Source organism: Triturus cristatus, chromosome 11 (genome assembly GCF_964204655.1).
Source record: "Triturus cristatus chromosome 11, aTriCri1.1, whole genome shotgun sequence".
Taxonomy (NCBI): Eukaryota; Metazoa; Chordata; class Amphibia; order Caudata; family Salamandridae; genus Triturus; species Triturus cristatus.
Window position 1 is genome coordinate 1,048,345,962 of NC_140594.1, and position 26,564 is coordinate 1,048,372,525.

General features: G+C 46.1%; 1 protein-coding gene across 1 annotated transcript in view; it reads left to right on the top strand.

Annotated features, from left to right (window-relative positions):
* The window catches only part of LOC146785925 (uncharacterized), a 239,863-nt gene that overhangs the window by 178,498 nt on the left and 34,801 nt on the right, over window positions 1-26,564 (top strand). The window contains exons 9-10 of the mRNA XM_085635323.1: window positions 2,651-2,823; window positions 12,094-12,195. Of these exons, the coding sequence (XP_085491449.1) occupies window positions 2,651-2,823; window positions 12,094-12,195 (275 nt within the window). The remainder of the gene's footprint in view (window positions 1-2,650; window positions 2,824-12,093; window positions 12,196-26,564) is intronic.

Here is a 26,564-nt window from a genome sequence, read left to right on the forward strand (position 1 = left end):
GACAAGTTGCACCCCTTATCTTCCCTTCTAGATTTGGCGCGGGTGGTCTTTTATTTACCTACTAAAAGTGGTTGAGAGGAGTAAAACAATTCAGAATTATACTTTCAATATAGGCATGCTTGAAGGACCACACACTCCAAACTTCAGATTTGCTAATTTATTATAAAGCCAAAAACAATTCGATGTAGACACAGCGAAGAATTAAAGTATACAGATACAGAAAAATTAATACAGAGCTGAGTCTACGAATATAGGTTATTCGACATAATAGACATAAAATAATACATTTGAAAATCAGAATGCAACAAAGAATAGATGCGGAGTCCAGGTCTCTTTTCACTAGGAAGAAAAAACCAAAGCTTTCCCTACACTGTTCTACATGGAGATCCTACCTAATTTCCTTCCATCATTTCCCAAAGGTGTCAGCACGTGTTGACTTCCTAAGAAGTACTCATGTCAAATGGGTTGATTAGCCTGAGGCTTTTGAGCTCGCTCTAAGATGCTCCTTTTTCTTTGAAAGCTAGCAGAAGTCTGGTTTCACTGTCCCTGCGCATCATACAAAAAATGGGGTTCGTTTGACAATACGTCATCATAAAATTTCCATTGCAACTTTGTCTTTGTGGTAACTTTCTAAGCGCTTAATTGAATCGTCTTTGTTTGAATGACCTTGGTTCCCAGATAGGCTAGACACGAAAGGCATCCTCCCTTCTCGCTTCCCAACCATCTTCAAAGACATTCCGGGTATCTTCTTCAATCTGAAAATAACAATTTTGCATCCCTGCACCTGCAGTAGGATGAAAACACAACATGCATTTAATTATTTATTTCTCGAGAGACCAAGTACATGTGAAATTAAAAACAATCTGGGACTTTGGGCCTAGAACTCAGGCAACTTAAACTAAACACGGTTACATTATATGAATATTATATCATCCTGTACCTTATTTATTCAGGAATGATAATACATACACGGTCCTACTTAAATGTATTCACTACATGTGAAATGATTCAACAAAATCCATCTTAATAATCATAAAACACTGCAAACTATATGGATACACGTGAGTGCATTTTAACCATGAGTATAGTGCACCCATACAATAGAGAGTGCTGAAAGCGCTCTATCAACTGCGATGTTACCTCAAGTTCCATTACAGCACAAGTCATTACAATGAATTGCTTTAGGAAATGCGGTGTTGAACTGGTGTTGGATTTTAAGTCCAACACTTTCCCTACTGATACACCGACTTGACTTAAAATAGTGGTAATGACACAGTCATGGTATTGACTGCGTTGTTAACCACACGTTGTTATGGCATGCGTGGTAACAGGTGCTATTCTTCTGTGACATCTTGACTCACTTTGATTCATTTTTGGCCTATCCTGAGTTTTACTCTGCAATACCACTGTAAGTTGCTCCAAGTTGATGGGCAGAGTGATGGACTTGGCCTGACTTTAAGTACACCAAAGGTGCCATGTCACCTATAATGAAGAGTTGCTACTGACTCTTTCGATTTTTGGGGGGGAACTGGTGGGTGGTGACAGTGACCTTTTGAACTGTACAATTGTTGGAGGTGTATACGGGCCCACCAAGTTTCAAATTACTGGGACTCCAATTCTTTCTGAGTGTGTGCTTATTGACTGTATGGAACACATTACATTTGGTCATACCTTCTTTATGAATGATGTAATCAGAGAAAATCATACAGACTTCCAGATAGAGGTGGATTACAAAGTTGACAAGTTGTCTATGATGCCTTTTGGGATCTTGACATGGAAAAGTCTGTATCATTGTTAGCTATCCAAGTACACTGTTATCCTGTGTTTATCCTCCTGTGGATCAGCTGGACAAGGATAAAGGAGTCATGGACGAGCCATGCACAATATGTCCTCAGTTGCTGTCCTGTACAAATAATATTCACCTATTGTCCTGTCAGCCACACACACCCAGCAGAGTTGTGAGCCGCAGAGATTCGTGGCTGATCTGAAAGAGGGTGGTTTGCGGTGCAAAAACACCAAAATGTTCCCCACCTCCCTTGGGATTGCAGAGATTGGATGATAAAAGGGGGGTGAGACAATTGACCAGTATCCACAACTCCATTGCTTATGAAAGATTAAACTCACGGTGCATTGCTCTGAAGTTATGGCAGAAAAACTGGGTTTGAAATCTAGAATTTCTGATTCTTAGTATTATATATGATTAGCTATTAATTAATATAGAGTTTGTTATCCACTGAGCGGGTTTCAAGTGACATATCATAGATAGAGAGGGAAACTTTACTTTTAAGGAATGCCACTTGGTATGTTTGGTTTGAAAACCTCCTGTTATTTATAATTACCCATGTTCAATGTCATGTTGTGTATGCTCCTCTCCATAAACACCTTTGGCAACTTAAGGCCATCATTCATCCTGATCACCACAACCCACTAAATACTAAATATCCTTTTAACAAACAAACAATACTCTGTGTCCAGACAAACAGACCACCCCCTCCAATCTCCCACATTTAAGAAACACTACATGAAGGACTGTTTTGGAAAATTGGAAAATCTGAATACCTTTTGATGGCCATCAAGTGAAATCTTCCAAAAGCTGGTGAGAGATGAAATGTCTGTTTCAGTAACTGATGTTTTGATGTTGGTCTTTAAGATGGACGTCGTGTGTTGTTGCCACACACAATGTGTCGTCAGTGTGCACGCCCCGTCAGGAGAACCAGCGAAGAGCTGCAGTCAATCCTACAACATACCCTTCAAAAATTCAATGATGAAAGCGACCATCCCAGCCATTTTAAAGTGGGTGAAATCACCAAAGCAAGGAAGCAGGTGTGTATCCCATGTTTTTTCAGGTCTTGTTAAGTTTATGCTCTTTCAAGTGTATTTTGCAAATGTGATTCTTTTTTTAGGAATGTGCTCATCTTGATGTGGAAAAGACAGCTGTATGAAAGGAACACATAATGAAGCACTAGCTGAACAGAGGAGGGTAAAGAGGCAGGAATATATGGATGCTGAGACAAGGAAGGATGCTGGGCCAGGCAGATACTAAGATGGGGACAGTAGCACATTGGTACTGACATCAGCAAATGCAGACACTGCAATAAAGACAAGAGATCTAACCCATTGAGCGAAGAAAACCAGACACAGGGAAAGCAATAAAGAAGGAGATAAAAAGATTGAAACAGGAAGACACACACACTGACTGAGTAAGCAAACACTAGAACAAGGAGACACGAAAAAACACTGACCTGGGTGGGGGAGACCCATACACCAGGATAAGAAGGCATACAAACTGACACTTTCACTCACTGCTTAATTTATTTTGGTGTTTGCCATTGTTCAGCACCAATACTTTGTTTTAAGTGCTGCCACTTGCTTATGAGCGTACGCAACATGGCGGATATTCAAATTCTGAGTATCTGGCCAGACAATAACATTGTTATAAACTGGATCTCTACATGGCAGTCGTATGCACCTCAAACCTAGTCAGGATAATTCAGAAATACACCCTAAATGACCCTGTGCTCACCCTCTGGAAGCTCGGCAAAGAGCAGTCAGGCTTAACTTGAGACTCAATGTGTAAAGTATTTGTTCAACACATAAACTAGTAACACAGGGAAAACACCACAAAACCTCGCAGTCAGGTCCCATGTCATCGTGGAGTAGCACAGCGATAACTTCGGATCAGCACTACTTCGGCATCGAAGTGCACTGCGTCGGTTCCTGCAAGCGCAATGTTGTCACTTCACCAATTTTTGCCCGCGAAAAGCTGCAAAACCCACATTCAAGGCCCACGACTGGATTGGCACCTCTTGGAAGGGCAGGATTCACAGTTGGCAGAGGCCAGCAGCTGAAACAAAGTCAAAGGAATTCTTCGATGGCCCTGAGACTTCAAGAACAGAGGGCAAGCCCTTGGAAAAACTTAGGTTCAATGATGTAAAGCAGGTCCAGTCTTTCTCACACCCAGAAAGGAAGCAGCAGGCATCAGGCCAGCACAGATTAGCAGGAAGCAAAGTGACAGTTCCTCCTGTAGCACAGCAGTTCGTCTTCCAGGCAGAATGTCCTTGGTTCCAGCAAAGTTCTGATTTAGGGATTCCAGGGGTCCAGCACTTATACCCAGTTATGCCCCGGCTCCAAACTCACTACAGGTGGTTTGCAGCTATTTGTATGGGGACATGCACAGCCCTATTTAGGTGCAAGTGTCAGTTCCTCCCTCCCAATCTATCTCAGGAAGGCCCATCAGACTGGTGAAGGACCATCAGGAAGCAAATGTCACACCCCAACTCCCTTTGTGTGACTGTCTGTATGTGACTGTCTATAGGGAATGTACAAAGCACAGCTCTCACCTAACCCAGGCATGTATTTCAGAGACAGGCATAGCCACAGAATGGTTAAAGTGAGAAAATGCCAACTTTCAAAAAATTGTATTTGCAGACTTGGAGGCTCATTAGAATGCCGGGCGGATCGCCACTGCCCGCATGGCGGTGGTAATCCGCTCGACATTCTTGCCCGCCCACATGCCATTCTCTCCCACCATATTACTATGGCGGGGGGATCCCGGTTAACGGAAAGACCGTCCGCAGGTTTTCTGCCCGGTCGATGAGTCGACCGGGCAGAAAAGGTTTTAATATGGTGGCGGTGTCTGTTAGACACCGCCATCCATATTATAATGCATGCGGGGTGTTGCCGCCACGGAAAAGCATGTGGTCTTTACTATTTGGGGCCCGTAGCGGGCCCCCAGGAAGTTGTGGGGTGGGTGGTGCACATGGGGGTACCATAGGTACCCCCTGCAGTTTCATGCACAACATGGCAAGCACCGCGTGGTGCCTGCCACGTTGTGCATGAAAATGCACGACATACCTTTTTGGCATTGCGGTGGGCGGTGCTGAATGCCCCGCTCGCCGCAATGTTAAGAATGCAGGATGCGCCCGCCAGTGTGGTGGGTGCATCCTAATGACCCTCACGGGACCACCGCACTTATGGCGGGCGGTCCCTTTCTACATCAGGATGGCGGGGCAGACAAAGTCCGCCCGCCATCCTAATGATGCCTAAACTATTTAAAATCCGACTTCACCATAAGTTGTGATTTTAAATTGTGAGTCCAGAGAAATCAGACTCCAAATCTCTATCTTATCCCAATTGGAAATTGGTACACCTGGCATCTTTCGGCGTGTTTCCCCTGTATTTTTCCTTTCTGACCTCCTGTTTTTGATGGTATGCCTGACTTTGTTTTTGCTGGTTTAGTGTCTCTGCACACTTTCTCACTGCTGTTCAGTGTTAAAGTGCAAGTGCTCCTATTGTAAATTGTGTTATGATTGGTTTTCCATGATTAGCATCTTTGATTTAGTGGTAAGTCCCTAGTACAATGCACAGTGTGTGCCCAGGGCCTGTAAATCAAATGCTACTAGTCGGCCTGCAGCACTGGTTGTGCCACCCACACAAATAGCTTTCCAAAGGTGTCTCAGACCTGCCACTGCAGTGTCTATGCACAGTTTTTTTACTTCCATGTCGATTTGGCAAGTGCACCCACTTGCGAGGCTCTAAACATCTCTTTTCTTACATGCAAGGCATGCCTAAGGTAGGACAATGTACCCCCATGGGCAGTGTGCAGTGTATGTGAAAGGTAGGACATATACTGGTGTGTTTTACATGTCCTGTAAGTGAAATACTGAGTATTTAGTGTTTCACTATTCCAGCTAAGTGTCCCATAGACTAACATGGGACAATCGTAACTTTCTACGGAGACAAGATGGAGGAATGGAGTTTAGTATGCCTGAACTCAGAATGTAAAAGTTCATTTCTTAGTAAAGATGATTTTTATGTTGTTTGTTTGGAAATACCACTTTTAGAAAGTGGGTATTTCCTTGTCTAACCATCCATGTGCCGCTGCCTGTTTTGTGTATTAGCTGTCTGTGCTTTAGACTGACAGGGGCTGGTTTGTGCATTCACACTAGACAGACACACGAGGGGGATTGAGGTGTATCCTGCCATTCCTGGGTGACTCATATCCAGGCTGAATAGACCTGACTGCATTTAGAATAGTGGGAGGAGTTGTTGCTTGCACCTGAATGTACTGTGTCTACCTTCCACAATGCTGTCTCCACCCCTGGAGTGAACCTTGCCTCCGCCAGACAGAACTGGTTTATGTATGCCAATGGAACTTTTTTGGTACCAACTTCAAAGGGAAATGTGGTATAAATATTGGGGCCCTGACCCCAGAACTTTGGAACTCTTTGCACTAAAGAACCTGACAAGAAGACGAGCTGGAAGAGCTGCCGGTAGGAGTACTGCCCCATTGCTGTTTGTTGCTTTGCTGGGTTGGCCTGCAGTTGCTACTTCTGCCTTAAGCAGCGAAAGAACTGGACCAAACTTTCTTCACTTGTTGTTCAGAGTATTTTTGAGGACTTGAAGTAGAGCTTGCCCCCTGTTCAAAAAGTCTCAGCAACAGCAAAGACTTCCCCTACCTCTGGGCACCACCACTGGAACCGTGAGTTTCAGGTGCCACAGAGGGGGAAAGCAGCCCAACATCATCAACAACACTGCTGCAGGCTCCATGTTCTGAAGGCACCGCGGAGGGCACCACCACACTTTGCATGGCAACCCTGGTCTCACAGATAATACCATTCTACGCCACGACCGAGCAGCTGCTTGCACCATGACCTGTGGGCACCGCACTCCACACTGCCACGCTTCACTCCACTGCCTTTGTCTCACCACCACAGCCTCTGCAAGTTGACATTAATGCCACTGCCTGAACCCTGGTTTGGGGGCACTGCTCATAAGTCATACGACGCACTGCCCTGTCTCACACCGCAGACTGGCCAGCCGGCACCAGGTCCCATCAACCGGCACCACTGCTTGCACTGTGACCAGTCAGCACCATGAATCGCACCACCACACTTCGCACCACAGCCCTGGTCTCACCGAAGCCGTTGGATGACCATCACCAAGCTGCTGCCTGCCCTTGAACTGGGGGCACCGCACTCCATACCACTTCATTTCACATCGCAACCACAACGTCTGCCACAGCTGACCTCCACCAACGAGGTTGGCCGGAACCAAAGGTACTGTTCACAAGTCTTCTGACACCACCACCAGTCCGCACAGACGCCGTCAGCCAGAACTGTTGGATTTGTTTGTTTTCAGCTCCGCTGTAGCCCTGTACGGAGCTAGCAACTTCAAGGAACTGCATTTTAAGGGTATTCTTGCAAAGTTCGTATTTGGATTTTTGTCCTTTTGGTCTTGTTTTTTACAGATATGTTTTGGCTATTTTTCTAAAACTGGTGTGGTGTCTTTTTGTAGTGTTTTCACAGTTCTACTGTGTGTTATGTGCAAATGCTTTGCACTTTGTCTCTTAGAAAAGCCTAACTGCTAGTGCCAAGCTACAACGGGGGTTAGGAGGAGTTATTTTAGAAGTGTATCCCCTTACCCTGACTAAGAAGAAGGATCCCTACTTGGACAGGGTAACAGCCTGCCAACTGGAAACCCCTTTTCTAACAGAAATGGCATTAAAAAAAGCCAATCCCAGTAGTAATCTATGGGAGACAATTGCATTACAGTAGCGAAAAACAAAATCAAACCATTTTCACAACTAAGACATATAAAAATCTAAATTACATGTCCTATCTTGTAAGTACACTGCACCCTGCTAATAGGGTTTCCGGGGCCACCCTAGGGAGGACTTATATGTAATAAAAGGGAACGTTTGGGCCTAGCATGTAGGTTAACGTGTTAAGTCGAAATGACAGTTTACACTGCACACACAGGCTCTGCAGTGAGCCATGTTTAAAGGGTTACTGGAGTGGATGGCACAATCAGTGCTGCAGGCCCACTGGTAGCATTTAATAAACAGCCCCGGGGAACATGTAGTGCACTTTATTAGGGACTTACAAGCAACAAGTATGTCAATGTTGATAAACCGATGTAACCACATTTTAGGGAGAGCACATGCACTTTAGCACTGGTTAGGAGTGGTAAAGTGCCCAGAGTCCTAAAGCCAACAAAAACGAATTCAGCAAAAAAGGGAAAAGGAAGGCAAAAGGTTTTGGTAACCTTGCAGAAAGGGCCATTTCCAACAAACGTAATAAGAAAGTGCTGCAAAGAAGCTGAAATAGTGAGTATGTATATGGACATTGAGATAACAAGACACACAGGAACATAATGAGGTAGCAAAACACAGCCTCAAACACTAGGAAGAGGGAATAGAGACATAGACACTATAAACAGGAGACACACTTAGGCAGTGGAGGGGAAAGACATGGACTCTGGCAGGGGTGGCTCCTCCGCTAAGGCAATGGAGCGTCACCCCACTTCTCTTTGAGCAGGAAAAGTAACACGATAATAATGTAGCTATTATCATTTAATTTTTCTCAATTTCGGTGCTGGGTTAGGGCGGAGTGGGGCTGGAGGAACAGGGGAAGGAGTGGTTTGCCCTGCCAAACAGTCATGTGCACTGTGTATGTTCCCCACCAGTCACCATCTGAGTGCCGATCCACGGGGCTCAGACCAATCACAGTGCTGCATTGCAGCACTGTAATTGGCTGGGAGAAGCCTTGGTGCTTCCTGGTTCCAGAGAAGCAGAGGAAAACTACAGACTGCGAAAGAGGTAAGTGGTTTTTCTTCCTTATTTTGTTTTGTCCCGCGCACATAAAGGGGTGATAATAATCCATCATGATGATGAATTTCTAAAATGAAGAAAGTCAGCCTGGTGAAACTTCATTTTCAAAGATAGGCTCAACCAAAACCTTTGGCCAGAACCACTTTCCTCAGATGTAACCACAGAGACACCATAATAAACATGGATAAATGGGACCCTAACAGTGACACTGGGACAGGAAACATATGGTCAATGGTACAAGGGGTTCATGACTATGGGACAGTACTAACCCTACAGAAACATTTGGACAAATTACATCATTCTCTCACACCCAATGGCAATGCTCACCTCTACCTCTTCTAATCAAACATTCCATCATAAACTGGAACCAATCACATTGTCAACACAAAACCAGTCCCAATTTTATAACTGTTCTGACAGTAACAACTGTGTGAGATGTCCACATGTGTAACTATAGTCACAGCTCCACTAGGCTATAACAATGGCAAGGGAGTGCTTTAAAAATCAACTTAATTGACCATAACTTGACATTATAATCCATCCTTGCTTCACAGAAGGAACTTAAAGCTCTGCCTAACATGCGCATGGCCCTGCCTCCGATACATCTGCTTAATGGACACATTTGCTTATAAAGAAATTGTATGCTATTTGAATTGGCCAGTCATTCTCTGCTCTTGGTTACCTGTGGCTAAAGTGTAGTTACCTTGAAACTGCTAATATTACTAGGATGAATTGGTGCACAACAACACAGGATCTTTTTTCTGTGGTTTTTAGATATTCTTCAATAATATTGCTTGTTCAATATTCTTGTTTGTAATGTTAAATAAAATAGATTTTCAAAGAGACAAGGACAGCTGGGTTATGACAAATTCCCATTTTAAAGCAGTTTATGATTGCAGTGCTTTTTTATATATATTATTAGTTAAATAAAGGGCAACAATTATGTTTGTGAAGGTAAACCTCAAAGCTAGTACTAGGCAGATTTGTTCACACAGGTGACAATGCATAAATAGGCATTTGGGAAACGTTACTTAAACATTGATAGCCCAATTCACAAACTATTTGCAATTGTAACTTTAGTCTTTCCCTGCTAATATCTTTTTCCATGAATGCAAAACCACTCTTGCCTTTGGCTTTATCCTGATAAAAGCATTTACATACACTTTATACTCATAAAACCATTTACATATGCACATAGATTTCCGTTAGTTAATTTTCTACAGATGGAGAGTTGGCATTCTAGGGAGGGAATGACATTACATTCTGGGAACAATATAATTCGAATATTTGCCATTTTTTTTCTGCACCCAGAACCACCTAAAAACCTCAGATATTTAGGGCCTAAACTCGAGTTTGGCGGTCCGCCAAACATGTGGTGGAGGTGCGGTGGTCATGGGTCACTGCTGAATTGGTTCGGCCACTGCATTACAAGTGTGGCAGTTGGACCGTAAGAGGGCCAACGCAACACCAGGGAACTGCGATTACAGGCGGTGAAGCGATAGTCCTGAGGCTGCAATATGCTTTGCGGTGCCGCCGTGGCACTGACAACTATATTACAAGTTTCCTCACACTGACTTTAACAATGGCAATGAGCCCACCAAGGTTAAGGTGGAGGTGAGGAAACAGAGGTGGCCCTTATGCCTCAAAGGCTGGAGATGCATGCAGGGGGGCAAATGGTGTACCACCCTGTGTGCCTGCACCCCCTTTCTGCACTGCATGGACTTTACAGTCTTTGCCATGCAGGAACACCTTTTGACGTTCCCATTGTGGAGCCTTTTTCAAAAGCACCGCTGTGGGAGCGCCAAAGGATCGCATGCCAGACAATGAAAAAACATGTAATCTGGTGGGTAGCTTGCAGTTGACTTTGGTGATGCAAGTGGTGGCATGCCACCCCGCTCCCACACTGGCAAAACCGTAATCAGCCCCTTAGTCTTCTCAATACTCCTATAAAGGGCATCAGAAAATCCCTTTCCAAAGAGAATTGAATGGAAACCCCAAATAGAAATTGGCAGGAATGTAGCGAAAGTTATTTCGTGCACATGGCATAATGCACTACTTGTAGAGAAATATTAGTGCAAATGCTCTCTTGCAATGGCACTTTTGTCATGGCAAAAGTATCCCCTACAGTTGTTAACATACCTTGTGCATCCAAGGGCCTTCAGACTGTCATGTTTTTCAACAAAAACTCACCAGCCAATGCGTTTTGCTCCCATGAGCAGGAACTTCTTCAGACCAATTCTTTTGTGTGTCAAATATATAGGAATAAGTACCAGCAGTGGTCTCTAAAATTGTATGTGAAGAAAAGTTGAAACAAGGAGACAAACATATTTACCAAAGATGTAAATCTTTAGCAGAATTAATTGTATAGCTGAATGTAAGTTCATACTCAGAGTTACAGCTCTAACTCTATCCGTTCATCTCATGTGGTGATATTTTTCTCATGAATACATTGATTACCAATTATTGGAGCTAATGTTTACTGTCATTTTGCTTCAACCTCTCTGTCACACTAAGAGGTTTTGTTCAGGATACTGATTAAGATAAGATTTTCCTCCCCCTGTGGTGCATAACTACTAATGTGTCATAGTGCTAATAATGTCATCTATTGTTTTTAATATGAATTCAAAGAGATGCCTAGCCACATGTTTGTTATTTCTAGATGGTTGATGCAAAGAACATTCATGTTATTCATTTCATATGAGTCTATAAATGTGGTGCATCACATGAAGAGACCGTATTTGCTTACTGGTGACAAAATGTATATTGAGGACATTCACAGCTAACTCCTGTATTATTTCTCTCCTCATATGGATCTATCCTTTTTCCTCTGTGCCTGATGATTACACAACTACAGCATTCCTATTCTAATTCAGTTTTTAGTTACATACAATAGTGAGTAGTTTTCTCTATTTTGTAATAGTTATATACAAAGTAAATTATAGTGTAATCCTGTTTCGGTAATGTCAAATACAAATTCAGCTTTGAATTTTCCAATTGAAATTTAATGGATGTGTAAATAGTTATTAGTATTTGCTGCTCGTCAATTAATTCAGCAGTGATTTGGCATAGTAAACCAGTGCATAAACTCACTAATTCAACAACTGAATTACTTTTTGAATAACTGGTTAATAGAGATTTCTGTTTGACATAAAACACCCAGCTATTTACGATAAAATAATTAGTGATATTAATTGGGATTGCTTTTTGTCTTTCTTCCAGTTTATACATCTAAGATTGTCGGTTGAACTTTGGCTCCATTTATAAATTTTATGAACATTCTTTGCCTGTGAGACATCGAAAAAAACAAATCTTAATTTTCGATTGAGAACATTTTCAAGTTAGATTGGATTTGTTCACTAGAAAGGTGTTCAGGTGTTAGCTGTCTAAGTGGCATAAAGTTGTATATAGATATCATCTACATAAAATATGTCCATTTTGTATTCAGACAATAATGTGGTAATTCATATGGCTCACTGTTGCAGGTGGTGTATGGCTCAATATATGATATTGAATATTCAGTCAAAGAAACCAATTGCTCCAAGGAGGAAATTGCAGATGTTCATCCAGGTTGTGAAAATAATGAAGTAAGTGGCTTCTAAATAGGTGTATGTATCTTAGTATGCAATTTTGAGAAGGTGGAGTATCAACTGTATAGCAACATAGGGGCCGATTCCGATCCTGGAAAAAATTTCCCTGTACGAATCGTATCCGGATTTTTTTCCGTACGAATCGTACAAGTACAGTACAAACTGGCAAGTACGATTCGTATGGGAAAAAGTCCATACGAATCGTATTGGGAAAATTCCCCCACACATCCTCGGGTCGGAAAACGTTTCCGACACGTCCCCGGACAATTTCACGTACAAATGTGAAAACTCAAGTCCGAGCGCGCAAGTACGATCCGTACCGGGCGTCCGATGTTACAACTGCATGGAAAAAACACCGTATGGACCGAACTCCCATAGCAACCATGGAGACATGTGCCCGCAAACGCGCTGAACCCCCCCAGCCCCCGCATGTACGCGCCGAACCCCCAGCCCCCCCGTGTAAGTACGGACCGTACCCCCACCCGTGTAATTACGGACCGAACCCCCAGCACCCCCGTGTATGTACGGACCGTACCCCCAGCCCCCCTGTGTAAGTACGGACCGTACCCCCACCCGTGTAAGTATGGACCATACCCCAGCCCCCCCCGTGTATGTACGGACCGTACCCCCAACCCCCGTGTATGTACGGACCATACCCCCAGCCCCCCGTGTATGTACGGACCGTACCCCCCGTGTATGTACGGACCGTACCCCCTGTGTATGTACGGACCGTACCCCCACCGTGTAAGTACGGACCGTACCCCCAGCCCCCCATGTATGTACGGACCGTACCCCCAGCCCCGTGTATGTACGGACCGTACCCCACGTGTATGTACGGACCGTACCCCCAGCCCCCCGTGTATGTACGGACCATACCCCCAGCCCCCCGTGTATGTACGGACCGTACCCCCAGCCCCCCGTGTATGTACGGACCGTACCCCCACCCGTGTATGTACGGAGCGGACCCGGGTGGGGGTTTCGGTCCGTACATACACGGGGGGTACGGTCCGTACTTACACGGGGGGCTGGGGGTACGGTCCATACATACACGGGGGCTGGGGGTACGGTCCGTACATACACGGGTGGGGGTTCGGCGCGTACTTCCGCGGGGGGCTGGGGGTTTGGCGCGTACATACGGTGCGTACATACCGGGGCAGGGGGGCGGTACGGCGCATACATACGGGGGCAGGGGGGGGTACGGCGCGTACATATGGGGGCAGGGGGGGTACGGCGCGTACATACGGGGGCTGGCGGCATACGGCGCGTACCAGGCCCCCTATTCCGCTGGCATCGCGGCGTACTTAGCTTTTTCGGCACTTTTTGGGTGCCGTAAAAATATTGCCGTCCGGACTGCTGTGGGTACGAATCGTACTTGCTGGTACGTAAAGCCTACCTCCGTCTGGACATCACGTCCGGATCTCATTCGTATGTATTTTTCAGTCGGTCGGTGTTTTTTCCGACTCGTACGGAAATGGTGTTTCCGTACGAATCGTACTTGCTAGTTTATATGGTGTTTTTACCGGGTACGAGTCGGACGGAGAAAACGCTCCGACCGACGGTTCGTACCCGGTTTTTCCAGGATCGGAATCGGCACCATAGTGTGCTTTAAAGACCATACCATAATGCTATTCAACTTGTAATAAAAATGATTTCCCCTTAGGTGGCTTAATCAGTTCGGACAAAGGTTCAAAAATAACATGTCATTGGTTAGCTTCCTGCATACCTTGCATAATTGTGTGAATATTTCACTGTGGAGCTAACACTGATTCACAATAGGGACAGATGTTTGCCCACAGTGATTGCCCCTTGCTATTTTTTATTTATGGGTGGTGGCAATAATATTATCCAAAGTGTTGCCCTTTACAGTGTGTTGATTTACACTGGGGTGTTTTTTAACAACACAATTGACGTTGTAGTATATATATATATTCACTGAAAAAACCATAGGTTTCACACATGTTATAGTTAGCTGGACATTTTACTGATAAAAAACCAATGAAATTCCCCCGTTATAGTTACTGTAGGCAACTATAACTCACGCAACCGTAATCCTCTGCTGATGCTAATACTGTATTTAGACACTTATTTGCCCATGTCTTCTTCCATTAAATTTTAGCTATACATATATTACAAATATTTTTTTTTTCATAAAGACACATATGTCATCAGCAGAGGATTACGGTTGCGTGAGTTATAGTTGCCTACAGTAACTATAACGGGGGAATTTCATTGGTTTTTTATCAGTAAAATGTCCAGCTAACTATAACGTGTGAAACCTATGGTTTTTTCAGTGAATTTGCAAGGTTTTTTAAATGCTAATTCCTAACTATAACGTGTGTGAAACCTATGGTTTTTTCAGTGAATTTGTACGTTTTTTTAAATGCTAAGTTACTTTACGCCATTTGTGGCGTGCGCGCCCACTTAACGCAGTTCGTTCCGTGCGCGCACGGTGCGCTTCGCGCACCGTGCGCGCACAGTGGGCACCGCGTGCACTACGTTACGCTAGATGGGCCATGAACGCGCGCACAGTGGGCACCGCGTGCACCACGTTACGCTAGATGGGCCATGAACGCACGATGCGCTTCGCGCACCGTGCGCACATGGAGGACATATGATGAGCATCGTTGTGACAGGTAAAATATATGTTTTGTTTAGCTCTAATAAGCCATGCACAAAAGGTGCCCTTCGGGCACCTTTTGCACACGGGGTGGGGAGAATGTGGATATTTTTTTTTATTATTATTATTTCTTACCATACGCGTACGGTAAGCGTAATCGGCGAAATTTTCAAAAAAATTAAAATTGCCTTTTTTCACTTGGGGGATCGTTGGGGACTCCCTCGACATGGCTAGGTGCTTGGGAGCTGTGTAAACAGCCCCTTTACATGTTTTTGCACTTGGTTTTTCAACCCCCTGTCAGAGTGCGAGAGACAAAATGGCGGCCGCCGCTTCCTGTTTCGACCGATTCGAATGTTTACTAAGATCTAAGGGCCAATCAGAATCGCGCTCGCGCACGCCACCGTACGCGTACGGTAAGCGCACCGTAAGCGCACCGTAAGCTGGCTCAGATATATATATTGATTTAAAGGCTATTTTCTCAGAATCTACTGAACAGATTTACACCAAACCTACAAAAGGCACTTCCTTGACCTGAGGACTACCTCTCTGCCAAATTTCAAGTAATTCTGTTCAGCCGTTCGGGCTGTAGCTGTGTCTAAAGGTCCTATGGAAAAATGCATGGGAAAAACGCGTTTTGGGACCCCCCTTTTATCTCAGCCCCCGCTTGACGAATCCCTCCGAGACTTTCAGAGTAGGGGCGGGGCGTAGCGCCCCACCTATTTTGAAAAATTCGCGAGGATTCGTCAACCGGCGCCAAAGTTATTCAAAATAGAATGTTGCGGATTTCCTATGGAAACGTGGTCCTAACTATAACTACCTACTGGCGACCGCCAGTAGGTAATATATATATATATATATATATATTAAACCACAGTTTGCTCAGCAAATAAGGGCGCACTCAGGAAACAGTAATCATCCTCTGGGCTCTGCAGAAGCTTTAATCATGACAAGCAGCCTGACGCGTTTCGGAAAACATTTCCTTATTCATAGGCATTTGTCCCAAGTCTCGCGTTACTGCAGCACTGAATTTGAATTACCCGCCCTCCAATGGGCTTCTCAGATGAGACCCCAGTGCTTACTGGGACTTGCAGTGCTGCAGCCTACATTTACCCTTGTATGGGAAGGAAAGTCATATATATCGGCACTTCAATGAGCCGGCAAAGCGTCCGTAGAGCCCATAATCCATGGCTTGTCTCCCCACATGTGCGGCGACGGCAAATTCTGCGCCTCGTGGCCCCATCAATTTCGCTGGGTGGTGCAGCCCTTCACGTCCGGAGCCGGCGCGCATACATTAAACCACAGTTTGCTCAGCAAATAAGGGCGCACTCAGGAAACAGTAATCATCCTCTGGGCTCTGCAGAAGCTTTAATCATGACAAGCAGCCTGACGCGTTTCGGAAAACATTTCCTTATTCATAGGCATTTGTCCCAAGTCTCGCGTTACTGCAGCACTGAATTTGAATTACCCGCCCTCATCTGAGAAGCCCATTGGAGGGCGGGTAATTCAAATTCAGTGCTGCAGTAACGCGAGACTTGGGACAAATGCCTATGAATAAGGAAATGTTTTCCGAAACGCGTCAGGCTGCTTGTCATGATTAAAGCTTCTGCAGAGCCCAGAGGATGATTACTGTTTCCTGAGTGCGCCCTTATTTGCTGAGCAAACTGTGGTTTAATGTATGCGCGCCGGCTCCGGGCGTGAAGGGCTGCACCACCCAGCGAAATTGATGGGGCCACGAGGCGTAGAATTTGCCGTCGCCGAACATGTGGGGAGACAAGCCATGGATTATGGGCTCTACGGATGCTTTGCCGGCTCATTGAAGTGCCGATATATATGACTTTCCTTCCCATACAAGGGTAAATGTAGGCTGCAGCACTGCAAGTCCCAGTAAGCACTGGGGTCTCATCTGAGAAGCCCATTGGAGGGCGGGTAATTCAAATTCAGTGCTGCAGTAACGCGAGACTTGGGACAAATGCCTATGAATAAGGAAATGTTTTCCGAAACGCGTCAGGCTGCTTGTCATGATTAAAGCTTCTGCAGAGCCCAGAGGATGATTACTGTTTCCTGAGTGCGCCCTTATTTGCTGAGCAAACTGTGGTTTAATGTATGCGCGCCGGCTCCGGGCGTGAAGGGCTGCACCACCCAGCGAAATTGATGGGGCCACGAGGCGTAGAATTTGCTGTCGCCGAACATGTGGGGAGACAAGCCATGGATTATGGGCTCTACGGACGCTTTGCCGGCTCATTGAAGTGCCGATATATATGACTTTCCTTCCCATACAAGGGTAAATGTAGGCTGCAGCACTGCAAGTCCCAGTAAGCACTGGGGTCTCATCTGAGAAGCCCATTGGAGGGCGGGTAATTCAAATTCAGTGCTGCAGTAACGCGAGACTTGGGACAAATGCCTATGAATAAGGAAATGTTTTCCGAAACGCGTCAGGCTGCTTGTCATGATTAAAGCTTCTGCAGAGCCCAGAGGATGATTACTGTTTCCCGAGTGCGCCCTTATTTGCTGAGCAAACTGTGGTTTAATGTATGCGCGCCGGCTCCGGGCGTGAAGGGCTGCACCACCCAGCGAAATTGATGGGGCCACGAGGCGCAGAATTTGCCGTCGCCGAACATGTGGGGAGACAAGCCATGGATTATGGGCTCTACGGACGCTTTGCCGGCTCATTGAAGTGCCGATATATATGACTTTCCTTCCCATACAAGGGTAAATGTAGGCTGCAGCACTGCAAGTCCCAGTAAGCACTGGGGTCTCATCTGAGAAGCCCATTAGAGGGCGGGTAATTCAAATTCAGTGCTGCAGTAACGCGAGACTTGGGACAAATGCCTATGAATAAGGAAATGTTTTCCGAAACGCGTCAGGCTGCTTGTCATGATTAAAGCTTCTGCAGAGCCCAGAGGATGATTACTGTTTCCTGAGTGCGCCCTTATTTGCTGAGCAAACTGTGGTTTAATGTATGCGCGCCGGCTCCGGGCGTGAAGGGCTGCACCACCCAGCGAAATTGATGGGGCCACGAGGCGCAGAATTTGCCGTCGCCGCACATGTGGGGAGACAAGCCATGGATTATGGGCTCTACGGACGCTTTGCCGGCTCATTGAAGTGCCGATATATATGACTTTCCTTCCCATACAAGGGTAAATGTAGGCTGCAGCACTGCAAGTCCCAGTAAGCACTGGGGTCTCATCTGAGAAGCCCATTGGAGGGCGGGTAATTCAAATTCAGTGCTGCAGTAACGCGAGACTTGGGACAAATGCCTATGAATAAGGAAATGTTTTCCGAAACGCGTCAGGCTGCTTGTCATGATTAAAGCTTCTGCAGAGCCCAGAGGATGATTACTGTTTCCTGAGTGCGCCCTTATTTGCTGAGCAAACTGTGGTTTAATGTATGCGCGCCGGCTCCGGGCGTGAAGGGCTGCACCACCCAGCGAAATTGATGGGGCCACGAGGCGCAGAATTTGCCGTCGCCGAACATGTGGGGAGACAAGCCATGGATTATGGGCTCTACGGACGCTTTGCCGGCTCATTGAAGTGCCGATATATATGACTTTCCTTCCCATACAAGGGTAAATGTAGGCTGCAGCGCTGCAAGTCCCAGTAAGCACTGGGGTCTCATCTGAGAAGCCCATTGGAGGGCGGGTAATTCAAATTCAGTGCTGCAGTAACGCGAGACTTGGGACAAATGCCTATGAATAAGGAAATGTTTTCCGAAACGCGTCAGGCTGCTTGTCATGATTAAAGCTTCTGCAGAGCCCAGAGGATGATTACTGTTTCCTGAGTGCGCCCTTATTTGCTGAGCAAACTGTGGTTTAATGTATGCGCGCCGGCTCCGGGCGTGAAGGGCTGCACCACCCAGCGAAATTGATGGGGCCACGAGGCGCAGAATTTGCCGTCGCCGAACATGTGGGGAGACAAGCCATGGATTATGGGCTCTACGGACGCTTTGACGGCTCATTGAAGTGCCGATATATATGACTTTCCTTCCCATACAAGGGTAAATGTAGGCTGCAGCACTGCAAGTCCCAGTAAGCACTGGGGTCTCATCTGAGAAGCCCATTGGAGGGCGGGTAATTCAAATTCAGTGCTGCAGTAACGCGAGACTTGGGACAAATGCCTATGAATAAGGAAATGTTTTCCGAAACGCGTCAGGCTGCTTGTCATGATTAAAGCTTCTGCAGAGCCCAGAGGATGATTACTGTTTCCTGAGTGCGCCCTTATTTGCTGAGCAAACTGTGGTTTAATGTATGCGCGCCGGCTCCAGGCGTGAAGGGCTGCACCACCCAGCGAAATTGATGGGGCCACGAGGCGCAGAATTTGCCGTCGCCGAACATGTGGGGAGACAAGCCATGGATTATGGGCTCTACGGACGCTTTGCCGGCTCATTGAAGTGCCGATATATATGACTTTCCTTCCCATACAAGGGTAAATGTAGGCTGCAGCACTGCAAGTCCCAGTAAGCACTGGGGTCTCATCTGAGAAGCCCATTAGAGGGCGGGTAATTCAAATTCAGTGCTGCAGTAACGCGAGACTTGGGACAAATGCCTATGAATAAGGAAATGTTTTCCGAAACGCGTCAGGCTGCTTGTCATGATTAAAGCTTCTGCAGAGCCCAGAGGATGATTACTGTTTCCTGAGTGCGCCCTTATTTGCTGAGCAAACTGTGGTTTAATGTATGCGCGCCGGCTCCGGGCGTGAAGGGCTGCACCACCCAGCGAAATTGATGGGGCCACGAGGCGCAGAATTTGCCGTCGCCGCACATGTGGGGAGACAAGCCATGGATTATGGGCTCTACGGACGCTTTGCCGGCTCATTGAAGTGCCGATATATATGACTTTCCTTCCCATACAAGGGTAAATGTAGGCTGCAGCACTGCAAGTCCCAGTAAGCACTGGGGTCTCATCTGAGAAGCCCATTGGAGGGCGGGTAATTCAAATTCAGTGCTGCAGTAACGCGAGACTTGGGACAAATGCCTATGAATAAGGAAATGTTTTCCGAAACGCGTCAGGCTGCTTGTCATGATTAAAGCTTCTGCAGAGCCCAGAGGATGATTACTGTTTCCTGAGTGCGCCCTTATTTGCTGAGCAAACTGTGGTTTAATGTATGCGCGCCGGCTCCGGGCGTGAAGGGCTGCACCACCCAGCGAAATTGATGGGGCCACGAGGCGCAGAATTTGCCGTCGCCGAACATGTGGGGAGACAAGCCATGGATTATGGGCTCTACGGACGCTTTGCCGGCTCATTGAAGTGCCGATATATATGACTTTCCTTCCCATACAAGGGTAAATGTAGGCTGCAGCACTGCAAGTCCTAGTAAGCACTGGGGTCTCATCTGAGAAGCCCATTGGAGGGCGGGTAATTCAAATTCAGTGCTGCAGTAACGCGAGACTTGGGACAAATGCCTATGAATAAGGAAATATTTTCAGAAACGCGTCAGGCTGCTTGTCATAATTAAAGCTTCTGCAGAGCCCAGAGGATGATTACTGTTTCCTGAGTGCGCCCTTATTTGCTGAGCAAACTGTGGTTTAATGTATGCGCGCCGGCTCCGGGCGTGAAGGGCTGCACCACCCAGCGAAATTGATGGGGCCACGAGGCGCAGAATTTGCCGTCGCCGAACATGTGGGGAGACAAGCCATGGATTATGGGCTCTACGGACGCTTTGCCGGCTCATTGAAGTGCCGATATATATGACTTTCCTTCCCATACAAGGGTAAATGTAGGCTGCAGCGCTGCAAGTCCCAGTAAGCACTGGGGTCTCATCTGAGAAGCCCATTGGAGGGCGGGTAATTCAAATTCAGTGCTGCAGTAACGCGAGACTTGGGACAAATGCCTATGAATAAGGAAATGTTTTCCGAAACGCGTCAGGCTGCTTGTCATGATTAAAGCTTCTGCAGAGCCCAGAGGATGATTACTGTTTCCTGAGTGCGCCCTTATTTGCTGAGCAAACTGTGGTTTAATGTATGCGCGCCGGCTCCGGGCGTGAAGGGCTGCACCACCCAGCGAAATTGATGGGGCCACGAGGCGCAGAATTTGCCGTCGCCGAACATGTGGGGAGACAAGCCATGGATTATGGGCTCTACGGACGCTTTGACGGCTCATTGAAGTGCCGATATATATGACTTTCCTTCCCATACAAGGGTAAATGTAGGCTGCAGCACTGCAAGTCCCAGTAAGCACTGGGGTCTCATCTGAGAAGCCCATTGGAGGGCGGGTAATTCAAATTCAGTGCTGCAGTAACGCGAGACTTGGGACAAATGCCTATGAATAAGGAAATGTTTTCCGAAACGCGTCAGGCTGCTTGTCATGATTAAAGCTTCTGCAGAGCCCAGAGGATGATTACTGTTTCCTGAGTGCGCCCTTATTTGCTGAGCAAACTGTGGTTTAATGTATGCGCGCCGGCTCCGGGCGTGAAGGGCTGCACCACCCAGCGAAATTGATGGGGCCACGAGGCGCAGAATTTGCCGTCGCCGCACATGTGGGGAGACAAGCCATGGATTATGGGCTCTACGGACGCTTTGCCGGCTCATTGAAGTGCCGATATATATGACTTTCCTTCCCATACAAGGGTAAATGTAGGCTGCAGCACTGCAAGTCCCAGTAAGCACTGGGGTCTCATCTGAGAAGCCCATTGGAGGGCGGGTAATTCAAATTCAGTGCTGCAGTAACGCGAGACTTGGGACAAATGCCTATGAATAAGGAAATGTTTTCCGAAACGCGTCAGGCTGCTTGTCATGATTAAAGCTTCTGCAGAGCCCAGAGGATGATTACTGTTTCCTGAGTGCGCCCTTATTTGCTGAGCAAACTGTGGTTTAATGTATGCGCGCCGGCTCCGGGCGTGAAGGGCTGCACCACCCAGCGAAATTGATGGGGCCACGAGGCGCAGAATTTGCCGTCGCCGAACATGTGGGGAGACAAGCCATGGATTATGGGCTCTACGGACGCTTTGCCGGCTCATTGAAGTGCCGATATATATGACTTTCCTTCCCATACAAGGGTAAATGTAGGCTGCAGCACTGCAAGTCCTAGTAAGCACTGGGGTCTCATCTGAGAAGCCCATTGGAGGGCGGGTAATTCAAATTCAGTGCTGCAGTAACGCGAGACTTGGGACAAATGCCTATGAATAAGGAAATATTTTCAGAAACGCGTCAGGCTGCTTGTCATAATTAAAGCTTCTGCAGAGCCCAGAGGATGATTACTGTTTCCTGAGTGCGCCCTTATTTGCTGAGCAAACTGTGGTTTAATGTATGCGCGCCGGCTCCGGGCGTGAAGGGCTGCACCACCCAGCGAAATTGATGGGGCCACGAGGCGCAGAATTTGCCGTCGCCGAACATGTGGGGAGACAAGCCATGGATTATGGGCTCTACGGACGCTTTGCCGGCTCATTGAAGTGCCGATATATATGACTTTCCTTCCCATACAAGGGTAAATGTAGGCTGCAGCGCTGCAAGTCCCAGTAAGCACTGGGGTCTCATCTGAGAAGCCCATTGGAGGGCGGGTAATTCAAATTCAGTGCTGCAGTAACGCGAGACTTGGGACAAATGCCTATGAATAAGGAAATGTTTTCCGAAACGCGTCAGGCTGCTTGTCATGATTAAAGCTTCTGCAGAGCCCAGAGGATGATTACTGTTTCCTGAGTGCGCCCTTATTTGCTGAGCAAACTGTGGTTTAATGTATGCGCGCCGGCTCCGGGCGTGAAGGGCTGCACCACCCAGCGAAATTGATGGGGCCACGAGGCGCAGAATTTGCCGTCGCCGAACATGTGGGGAGACAAGCCATGGATTATGGGCTCTACGGACGCTTTGACGGCTCATTGAAGTGCCGATATATATGACTTTCCTTCCCATACAAGGGTAAATGTAGGCTGCAGCACTGCAAGTCCCAGTAAGCACTGGGGTCTCATCTGAGAAGCCCATTGGAGGGCGGGTAATTCAAATTCAGTGCTGCAGTAACGCGAGACTTGGGACAAATGCCTATGAATAAGGAAATGTTTTCCGAAACGCTTGTCATGATTAAAGCTTCTGCAGAGCCCAGAGGATGATTACTGTTTCCTGAGTGCGCCCTTATTTGCTGAGCAAACTGTGGTTTAATATATATATATATATATATATATTACCTACTGGCGGTCGCCAGTAGGTAGTTATAGTTAGGACCACGTTTCCATAGGAAATCCGCAACATTCTATTTTGAATAACTTTTGCGCCGGTCGACGAATCCTCGCAAATTTTTCAAAATAGGTGGGGCGCTACGCTCCGCTCCTACCCTGAAAGTCTCGGGGGGATTCGGCAAGCTGGGGCTGAGATAAAAGGGGGGTCCCAAAACGCGTTTTTCACATGCATTTTTCCATAGGACCTTTAGACACAGCTACAGCCCGAACGGCTGAACAGAATTACTTGAAATTTGGCAGAGAGGTAGTCCTCAGGTCAAGGAAGTGCCTTTTGTAGGTTTGGTGTAAATCTGTTCAGTAGATTCTGAGAAAATAGCCTTTAAATCAATATATATCTGAGCCAGCTTACGGTGCGCTTACGGTGCGCTTACCGTACGCATACGGTGACGTGCGCGAGCGCGATTCTGATTGGCTCTTAGATCTTAGTAAACATTCGAATCGGCCGAAACCAGGAAGCGGCGGCCGCCATTTTCTCTCTCGCACTGAGAGTGTGGATTAAAAAACAAAGGACAAAAACATGTAAAGGGGCTGTTTGGACAGCTCCAAAGCACCTAGCCATGTTGAGGGAGTCCCCAAAGATCCCCCAAGACCAAAAACGGAATTTTTATTTTTTCGCTAATTTCGCCGATTACGCTTACCGTACGCGTACGGTAAAAAAATATTTAAAAAAAATAATTATCCACACTCTCTCCACCCCGTGTGCAAATGGTGCCAGAAGGGCACAATTTGTGCATGGCTTAATACTTGTGTGAAAAATTAAAATATTACCTTTCAAAACGAAGTGCATCATATGTCCTCCATGTGCGCACGGTGCGCGAAGCGCATCGTGCGTACATGGCCCATCTAGCGTAACGTGGGCACGCGGTGCGCGTAGCGCACCGCGTGCCCACCGTGCGTGCACGGCACTAACTGCGTAAAGTGGGCGCGTGGTGCGCGAAGTGCTCCGCGTGCTCACTGTGCGCGCACGGAACGAACTGCGTTAAGTGGGTGCGCACGCCACGAATGGCGTAAAGTAACTTAGCATTTAAAAAACCGTACAAATTCACTGAAAAAACCATAGGTTTCACACACGTTATAGTTAGGAATTAGCATTTAAAAAACCTTGCAAATTCACTGAAAAAACCATAGGTTTCACACATGTTATAGTTAGCGGAAATTTTACTGATAAAAAACCAATGAAATTCCCCAGTTATAGTTAGTGCAGGCAACTATAACTCACGCGACCGCAATCTTCTGCTGATGACATATGTGTCTTTATGAAAAAAAAATATTTGTAATATATGTATAGCTAAAAATTTATGGAAGAAGACATGGGCAAATAAGTGTCTAAATACAGTATTAGCATCAGCAGACGATTGCGGTCGCGTGAGTTATAGTTGCCTGCACTAACTATAACGGGGGAATTTCATTGGTTTTTTATCAGTACAATTTCCGCTAACTATAACATGTGTGAAACCTATGGTTTTTTCAGTGAAATATATATATATATATATATATATATATATATATATATATATGTGCGTGTGTGTGTGTGTGTGTGTCGGTGTGTGTGTGGGGGTGTGGGGTGGTTGTGTGTGGGGGTGGTTTTGTGTGTGTGTGTGTATGTGTATATGTTATCTGAAAAGAATAGACATTCGTTTAAGATTTGGAAATGTGATTATCGGCCTAGTGATACGAGGTGCTGCATAAGTGCAATCTCTGTCACAGTTATTTGAACAAGAAATAGCGAATTAGATTTACTTCACTGGACGTCTATTCACATGTTATATCACACAGTGATAAAAGGGAATTTGGAATGCACTAGTCACAGGAAGAGATTTATATTGCCATACGTTACAGTGATATCCTAGAGAGTTTTTTCTGACTTTTAAGTGGATTAAAGATTTGTTATCACTGCTACTAGATCCTCTGATATACAGTAGTGCCTGTAACATCCTGTTGTTAATTTCATTGCTGAAGTACCAGTCAACTAAACTGTTCTAGATCTAGAAAGAGCATGCATCACACTAGACAGAATCCCCTTTGCCTACCCTACTGGGGTTGTAAAGGTCATTGTGCCCATTTGGCCAGCTTGTGATGGTCCTGCAAAAGCTTTGTGAATGTGCCTTGGTTCATTATAACCAGTCTATAAAAGTCAGCTAATATCAGTTAGGCAAACAGTTCTTTCACTGAAGCACCACTGACTGGTACTTTTAAAACAAATGTTGACTTGTATCAGTCATTTATTGAGGGAACAAAGCAGCGCAGATGCAAAAATGAAAAAATACTCCTTGGCTTGGAGAAGCTTGTTTGGCCCTCAGATACCTTCTCAACCAATATCCACCTGCCATGCAAATCATAGCTATGAATGCCCTACATTACTTGCAGAAATGTTACTCCAAGAGTAATGTTCACAGTGAAAGGAAGAGTGGTGTTGAAAATAACATTCACTGGCAAGAGAAGATAATGCACCCTCTCATTGCATGTCACAGAGTCCTTGAGTAATACCCCACTTCTCCAGACTTGATGACAAACATTAGATTAAGGCTGATAGAGATACTTAAATAAATATGTCCACCTGCCCAGTATGCTGATTGCATGGAAGCAGATGGCAAATTGCTAAATATACCACCAGAGGGTGTTTAGTTTCAGAGGGTTGCTTGTGCAGTGCTTGGAAAAACACAGCCAGAAAAATGCATCATGCACACATTTCACATGGAACTTGTAAACATGGTAGCACTACAATCACAAAGGCTGAAACTGTTTTTAAAGAGCATGCTTTCATATTATTTAACAGAAAAACTAAAGAACAAACCCCAATCATATTCCAGAAATGCTTTACTTTAATTGTGTTCTATTAAAATATAACTACTTCACTGTTTGGTGTGTGCATATATACTTAAACAGAAGGTGCATATTGTACATTCATAATTGGTATTCAGACAAAATATCAAGTCAGTAATATTGACTGACACAATTATCGAGTTGGAAATATCGTAACCTTGAAATATCCTGAGCAAGAATATCATCGACAAGAATATTGATTTTAAGGTAAGTAATTTAACGTTTTAAAATAGTCATTATTATCGTTTGCAAAAATATAGGGGCCGATTCCGATCCTGGAAAAACCGGGTACGAACCGTCGGTCAGAGCGTTTTCTCCGTCCGACTCGTACCCAGTAAAAACACCATACAAACTTGCAAGTACGATTCGTACGGAAACACCATTTCCGTACGAGTCGGAAAAAACACCGACCGACTGCAAAATACATACGAATGTGATCCGGGACACCGCGGACGTGACGTCCGGACGGAGTTAGGCATGTTTTTACATCCCAGCAAGTACGATTCGTACCGACAGCAGTCCGGACGGCAATATTTTTACGGCACCCAAAAAGTGCTGGAAAAGCGAAGTACGCCGCGATGCGAGCGGAATAGGGGGCCCGGTACATGCCGTCCCCCCCCAGTCCCCCGTATGTACGCGCCGTCCCCCCCAGCCCCCCGTATGTACGCGCCGTCCCCCCCAGCCCTGCAGAAGGACACGCCGTACCCCCCCAACCCCCTGTATGTACACGCTGTCCCCCCCAGCGCCGCGGAAGGACGCGCTGTAGC